Consider the following 7,882-nt stretch of genomic DNA (forward strand, 5'->3'; position numbering starts at 1 on the left):
AGCGTTCGACCAGGTTGCCGGCACGTTAAAGGGCCTCTCGGGCACAAAATTGCGATCGTAGGTTATCACGCCTCGCGCAAGTGTACGTACTATCGTGGACATTGTTAGCTATAACACGGCAGCGGCGGCCGTCCCGTACCCGAGCGCCCCGTAGCAGGCGCCGCCCGAAACTCCGCGCATACGCCGTGTGGCGGACTCGCTCTTCCCATTTGCGAGCACACCCTCGCTTTGTCGTCTGCTAGGCGCGGAGTAGAGGCGATGCCACAGTGATGCTCGTCCGGCACCCTCGCCATAGCGTACTGGTCTCAAACTCATTATCAATCGGTAATTTTTATTGGGTCAGATTCCAGAGTCATTAGGGCACTACCCCTGTTTAAGCTTTTTTTTTTTGCTTTTTTTAGAAACAGGCGTGCGCAATGTATTTTTACCAATATGCGTTCGCAAACCAGTATGAGCGCAGCAGGTGTGATAAAAAAAATAGACTGTTATACTCAGTTTAACCTTAAGTCCGACACCAGCGTACGCTACCAAAAGACAGAGCCAATCAAATAGCGGCAAAGGTGCAACGTCACGGAGTGCATCCCCGGGGGACCCAATAAGGTGCAAAAAGTGCTTTGTCGCTGCTTCATTGGTCCTATCGTCTCGTAGCATCCGCTTCGCTTAGACCTAAAGTGAAACGGAGCATAACTGCAAGTTTGTCCCATAGAAAAATTTGATCTACTGTGATGTTACATTTAGTGGCGATGATTATCCTGCAGCGGAGTCTGGGAATCAACCGTGGGCACCTCTTACGCGGTGGTTCGCTGAACCGTGTTAAAATTGGCGAGCGCTGTGGCGTCGTCTGTTCTGTGCCTAGCAGACGACAAAGCGAGGGTGTGCTCGCAGGCGAGAAGAGCAAGTCCGCCACACGGCGTATGCCGCGGAGTTTCGGAAAACACTAATTGCGACGTCAGTCCTTTTCAGTTCTCATCCTTACCAACATGGAGCCGCTCTCAGACGCTCGGTGGGACGACGGGCAGGACAGCGTGAAAGCAAGTAACGTATTGATTTCGAGGAGGGCGGAGAAAGAATTCCGCGGCTTCCTTTTGTTAAAATGTGAGTTCAACACGGCATCATGTAAATTAAACTAAACATTTGGTCATCAAAAATCGTGCTGCAGAGGTGAGCTTTCTTGAATATCAGCTCAACGATCAAGAAAACATATCAAACTAACTGGCTGAGCTTCAGCCCGTCACAAAGCGGAAGAGAGAACAGCAAAAAAATATATGGTTAATATCGTTTTCTAATCTTAAACTTTTAAAGAAAACACCGTTCTATGAAAATAATCCAGGTATACCTGCACTTGAAAAAAAAAAAAAAAGTACCAAAGTAACAGTGCTCACATATGAAAACAATCAGTCAGCACGCACAGTGACACTGTGACGCACCGTACTTGGAAAATACCGACAAAAACACATTAGTCGTTAGTTGTTAAAACAGCAGGAGCTTAGACTACCTGAGTAGGGCGACATTGTTCCCCACTATAGGTAATAAATTGATTTATTGCTGTACGATTGCTAGCGTGGCGTTTTTAAGGAAAATAAGACAGTACCAGGCAGTGCTGATACACAACCGCACGCCGGTATGATGATTATTCAAATCAAAACGGCTAACTACCCGACCGCAAGACCGAATGAATCGCTCGAACGAATGAGCTGAAAAAAGAGAACGAAACCGGTTGAAAAACGATTAAAACAAACAAGAAAAAAAATACAAAGGGCGACTTGCTGTTTCTAGAAAACGCAGACACACATAAAGCAATTCCTTCAAGCAGCGTCCAGGGCTTTGGGCGACTGGCGTCTTGGCCACCGCCGCCAGTGTCGCACTCGTTGCGGCTTCGTCTCTTGGCGCCTCTTGATTTCAGCACTGCGGAACAAACACGCCGACAGCCGTCAACGTTTTGCGTTCCTTTTCATGCTTGAGTGTTTTCTCCTTCCTTGGTCGCTAAACTCGATTAACAGAAATATTGTTTTCGTTATGACGTAGCGGGCGAGTGGACGAAAAAATGATGCAAACCTTTCTTTTCTCACAAGTTCGAGGGACCATTCATCTTTGTTACGTTTTTCTCATTGAGTGGGGGAGGGGGGAGGGGGGGGGGGGGCAAAAAACCTCTACCACTCGAGCCGAACAAAATCTGCTCGAGAGAGCACGCGGAGACGACCGTGGTCTATACCCGTGACGTCACGACAAAGATTATCAGCTCAAACGGACATGTTTGATGGTCTCTGAAAAGCAAGGTGAAGGCTTGGGGCAATTGCATTTTATAATCGACACCGTCAAAGTTGACAGTCTGGTATTGTTCTTATTTCCGACGATGAAGCGGAATTTACTAAAAACGGATCTGCCGTTCCTTTCCTTTCTCTCTGTCTTTTGACCAATGTGTACCCCGACGTGGCTAGGTCAGGACAAGCTTAGTAGCGTTTTCCGCCTTGGGGTGGATTTCAGCTCCGGGAAGTTGTCCCCGCATCGGCGGGATAAAATAAATTTACTAAGATTTAAAAAAAAAAAAAAAGAATCTATTGGTCGCGTAAAGCGTCGGTGTGGTCCGCTTTGCAAGATTAGCCAAACTGGTATTAGTTTTGTTTTCATCAACTGAAGTGTTGACGAGGATGTTTAAAGAACACGATGACTCCAAGCTTCGATTGTATAAAAAAGAAACTTGCACCTTCGATTCGAACACGCATCATAGGATTTCTTGTTCCTAACTGATTTTCGTGATCCTAACGTCAAGGGTAGCAACTATAAAAGGATGTCACTGGATGTGCCAGCAGTCTGCGAGCCCTGGCACGAGCCTCTTGCTTGGAAGTCTGTCAAGGCTGCTTGTGAGTTCATTATACGCTAATTGCGAACCGTTTTAATTTCAGAAACTCTAGAACCATTATTAAAAAAAAAAAATTGCCCATCCTCGATCAGTTGGAACGCCTCTAAGCAGGGTCGTCAAAACAGCGGAACGCGAGGGGGACGATTCTCCCCCTCCCCCCACCTCCCCAGTGGCGTAAAAAGAAAGTGGAAGGACCATGAAAGGCTAACGGACGACGGCGATCGCCGCCTTCAGCCCCCCCCCCCTTCCCCGCCCCCCCCACTTTCTCTTTCCTAAATATCTTGTACGGGACTTTTTGACCCCTAATTTGTTCTTTATATGTGTCATGTATCCGCAAGTTTCCAAGTGGACGCACATGGATGGCGGGTACCATCACTAGACGCCTGGGCCCTCGGTCGTGGATGATCAACACCGATCAGGGACAGACACGGCGACATATGGAACATATACGACCTAGAAGTTCCACGCTACCGCGCAGAACGACTACTACACCTTCACCTGTGTGGGACTTGGCCATGGAGCCTTGCGAGGTGTCAATCACCCCTCAAGGCCCGGCTACTGCTCCTACACAACCTACAGGACCCTCAACTTCCACCCAGCCGATCATACGCACCAGCACTCGCGTGCGACGGCCGCCAGAAAGGTTCGGGTTCTCAGCCAAGTGAGGGGGAAGTGTCATGTATCCGCTGGTGGCCAAGAGATGGCGTCACCGGGCACACGCGCTTATCCCGCGCTTTTCAAGAGCACGGACCTGGGGCACGGGACGGGTGCTCGGGCATTGCAATTCCAGGCGCCATTAAAAGCACATCTGGACGCTCCTCGGTGTCGTGGCTTGAGCTTCGCCCGGGATACATTACAATATGTGTGTTGGTCGCACCCATTTTTATTTCTTTTTCACCGTTTTCTTTTTTATTTTTTTCTGGTCATCCCCGGTCTCCCTCTCATATCTCAAACCCTACCTACATCATCGCCCACGCCGCCCCTCAGTGACACCGGTATCGTTGTTGACTCTGGGGGAAGACGTGCTCTAAGGCCACGCACACCGTGCACGGGTCTACAATATCACAACATTCGAACTTTGCCTCGACTCCAATGCGAAGTTTTTGGCCCTAAATAACTCTATGCAAAAATACTCCAAAAGCCGGGAGACGTCATAATTAAAATAAGAACGCCGACTTGACATAACAGAAAAAACAACTTCATTAGACGTTTCGCCCCCCGTGCGGGAGGCATCATCAGTAGTTACACAGCAAATGCAGGGTTCAACCTAAACTCAACGCTATTTATCACGAATGTCCGTGTACGCTTCGTGGAGAGGGCCCCGGTTTTCGTTGCACACGGATGTGTCCCTGCGAAGAAACCACGATTCTAGAAGCTTTCGGGGCCCCCATCTGTCCTCTCTCGCCAAGGTCGTCGCGGCCGGAAAGTCGAAAGAATGCCCCATTGTCCACGCATGGTCCACCAGTTCAGTCTTCAGTCGCGTCGCGTGGGATGCGTACGTGACGTCACGCTTGTGTTCTTTGAGTCTGGTATCTCTCCTCCGTCCGGTTTCACCAATGTAGGACGCTGGGCAGTCACTGCAGGGGATCTTGTAGATAACGCCTCTTTGGACGTTCGCCGGGGTTGGGTCCTTTGGTTTGGAAACGGAATTTCCAATAGTTCTGTATGGCTTGAAAATAACTCTTTCCCAAAGTTGTGAAAAGTAACTTTTTAGTCACCGATAATTTTCACAAAAGTTCAGATGCACAGCCCGCCAGGGTCAATCTAGAAAAGCATTGACTGTATCGTGGAGGAAGGATGCAGGGACATTCGGGCGTGACATCATCGATGCGGTCGTTCAATTAATTGGCTGGCCCCACGGTATTGCTCGCGCGCGCTCCGATGAAGCTCGCTACAAATGTGTGGGTGTATGGGTGTGCCCGAACACACACACAAACACACACACACACACACAAACACTCGTGAGTTCGCACCCCCCGCGTCGCTACGCCCAACCGAAAGGGCACCTGACAACCCCCCCCCCCCCCTTCTAGCTATGAATTGGCTGCCGTGGCTCGTAGCGTCGTTTGCGATCCATCCTGAGGTGAAACAAAGTATACAAGCGCACGCCTCCACGCCTACGATAATTCGTGCTGCACATAGACGTGAAATATACTTACTTGTTTTATTATTAGTGAGGTGCTCCTTGTCGTCGCTGCCGTTTGTTTATTGAAAACTGAGCCGCTGACGCCGCCGTCGCGAATATTTATTTATTTCGCGCCGCCACCCGCAAGATGGCACGGATCGTATTTCACTAGGCCAAGCCGTTTCCAAGGCATCGGTAACCGCCGCATAATATTACGGTTACGTTCCGCGTCGGCTTTAATATCAAATGCTTGAATTTGTTTGCAATATTATTGCAATTCAGTTAAACATGACGGTGTCGCTCCGGTTCTGGTTCGGTTGGACACCCTGGTTAAAACCTGCATGCTAATCACGCATGTTTACAACACCCTCTTTGTTGCGTCTCGCGGCGCCAGGAAAGGCAGCTTGTCCATCTACAACTGTTCAGTTTTCGTTCCTTCGGTGCGAGTGCGCCATTTTCATCGTCGAAGGAGCATACTCCAGTAAGACAATCAAGGCATCTGTCACCTCCAATGTAATGATGTTGTTTCAAAATCCATTTACCATGCAATAACGAATCGCGCCATCAGCCCGTAAGCCCCACATGAAAATCGACACAGCCCGCATAAGAAGCGAGCCTACTCAATTCCCACGTCATTCCGGGCAAAAGGCATCTAGCTCCATTCCCCCAGTGCTGCGGTCGTTCCGTTCCCATTCCATTCCGGGGTCGCGAAAGCGTAGAATGATTCCGTAACCATTCCAATTCCTGAGTGGCAACACTGCAAAACTTAATAAAACTCACCGCTCCGCGAATTTTGTCTAGATGCAAATATGGTAACAATCTATGAGTGCTACTTCAAGCCGTTTTCATTGCTGTCGCCCGTAGCACCCAAGCTCAACATTATAGACTTGAAAACTGTACAGTTTCTTTTGAACATGAAGGTCAAGACGGATCTATTCAACTTGAATCATATTCCCAGGCCCTCTATTTTGAACGTTTAATCATATGTCTTCACTCAGTGAGGAAGGGTTAATGCCTGGTTTACTATATACTTTAATGTTTATTTTTTTTATTGATGTACTTTCTCTTAAGTATCGAATTTGTTTTAGTTGATCATTCGACAAACGGCGCCTGATGAGATCGGAATCAAAGCATACTAGAAGATCCCACGAGATTTCGGCACCATTCGGAAAAAAATGTCAAAATGCATCTTAATAATAACAAAAAAAAATTGAAGTTTTGGGTTATGAATGATGGATTTAGAGAAGAGCCCCTAAACCACAATTTCCGAACTCCAATTTACCCTCTCCTTTTGGGATGCGTCCAAACTACACACGCGATAAGTATCTCAACGAAACCTTGAAAATGTTCTTATTGCATCGGATAATGTGTATATAATTTTTAGTTTCGCAAAGTGCGCTGTTCGTTCCTTCGTTTTGATGCAATGACGCTAGATCTTTGCTTATCAAAATATCGAGTTTATATTCCAGTACTGAATTAAAAAGAAACGAGCAAATGATTGAAATTATTAATGAATGAATATATAAAGGATTGTATGAATGAATGAATGAATGAATGAAGGAAAGAATTAATAAAAAAACATGAAGTTTTCATGGTGCGAACAAACTGCTTGGAGGGTTCAAATGTACAAAAGGCAAAACAAAGTCGCCTGAAAGGTACACATGACCTGCATAAAGCGCAATAGCAATAACAACAAAGGTTATATACACAGTAAGAAACCATTTTAGTTTATTGAGAAACACACTTGGTGGTTTTTTGGTCGAGCAGCTGTACATACTATTTTTGTATCATAGAAATTTATTGTTTTGATTTTTTTGCTGTTCATGGCAGTTTTCCGTCCAACCAATTGCAACATGCCATAAAAGTTTAATGCCCAGAGAACGCGTGGACACCATTTTTAGAAAAATGTCGTTTTTATGTAGATACTTGCGGCATATTGAGTGTAGTGTGCTAGCACAGGGAAACTGGGTTCATGTGCTTGAATATTTTGAAGTCGGTGTCGCGACTAGACTATTTTAGACAAGTCTAAAATAAAATTTGCTTTGTAATTTCAGGTTTATTCACCAAGGCGGCCGACGATGTTTTGTAATCAATTGGCGAATGGGAAAACTCCGATATTTCGGACTCAGGAAATGAAGACGACGTGAACAACGTGAATGATGCGTACGATTCCGACTCTGAGGAGTATGCTGGTTCATCTACTGACAGTGATGACAACGACTCCAGCGACGCATGCATTGCGCAAAGGCGCGTTTTGTAACAGGGGACAGGTTTTGCACCAGCAAATGACGTGCCTGTTCTGGAAACACTGTGTGTATTTTCGGAGAATAGATTGGAGTTCTCGCCTGTCGACTTCTGCAAGTGGTATGTAGATGATAACATACTAAAAAAATAGCTGAGAAAACAAACCGGAGAGTTCTGTGCGAGCGTGCAACCATAGCTAAAGTCACTGGCCAGAAATTCAAACAGGGTTTGGGTTGTTCAATGCTAATTGGGGTGATTGCATATTCTTGAATATGACTTTTTTGGAAGAAGAGCTTGGCTGTTAGTTCAGTATCTTGCACAATATCACGAAATCTCTTCTTCTTATTGCGATCTAACCTTTGCTGCCAACTTGACAATGACGTGAGTGATGACGATAAGAAAAGGGAGAGACTTTGAAAGCTTGTGCTTTTTGTCGAGATCGCACGAAGTAGCTGCTTGGGCCTGGAAAGGCTCAACTCCTTTTGTTTAGATGAGTGAATTATCCCATTTTAAGGGCGCCGCCCTATGAAGCACTACACTGCTAACAAACCGAGCCCTCTGTGCCTGAAGAACTTTGTACTCGCAGGAAAGGACGGCTTGATTTATCACTTTATAATTTACAAAGGCAAAGAGGCGGTTCGAGACGTTTAGAG

General features: G+C 46.5%; 1 protein-coding gene across 1 annotated transcript; it reads left to right on the forward strand.

Annotated features, from left to right (window-relative positions):
• Positions 1 to 7,141: 7,141 nt before the first annotated feature.
• LOC120841690 lies at positions 7,142 to 7,646 on the forward strand. Its single transcript, XM_040212659.1, is given in 2 exon segments — positions 7,142 to 7,353; positions 7,400 to 7,646. Coding segments are annotated over 2 exon segments (459 nt in total).
• The last annotated feature ends 236 nt before the right edge of the window (positions 7,647 to 7,882 follow it).

Source organism: Ixodes scapularis, unplaced genomic scaffold (assembly GCF_016920785.2).
Source record: "Ixodes scapularis isolate PalLabHiFi unplaced genomic scaffold, ASM1692078v2 ptg001599l_1___fragment_1__unscaffolded, whole genome shotgun sequence".
Classification (NCBI taxonomy): Eukaryota; Metazoa; Arthropoda; class Arachnida; order Ixodida; family Ixodidae; genus Ixodes; species Ixodes scapularis.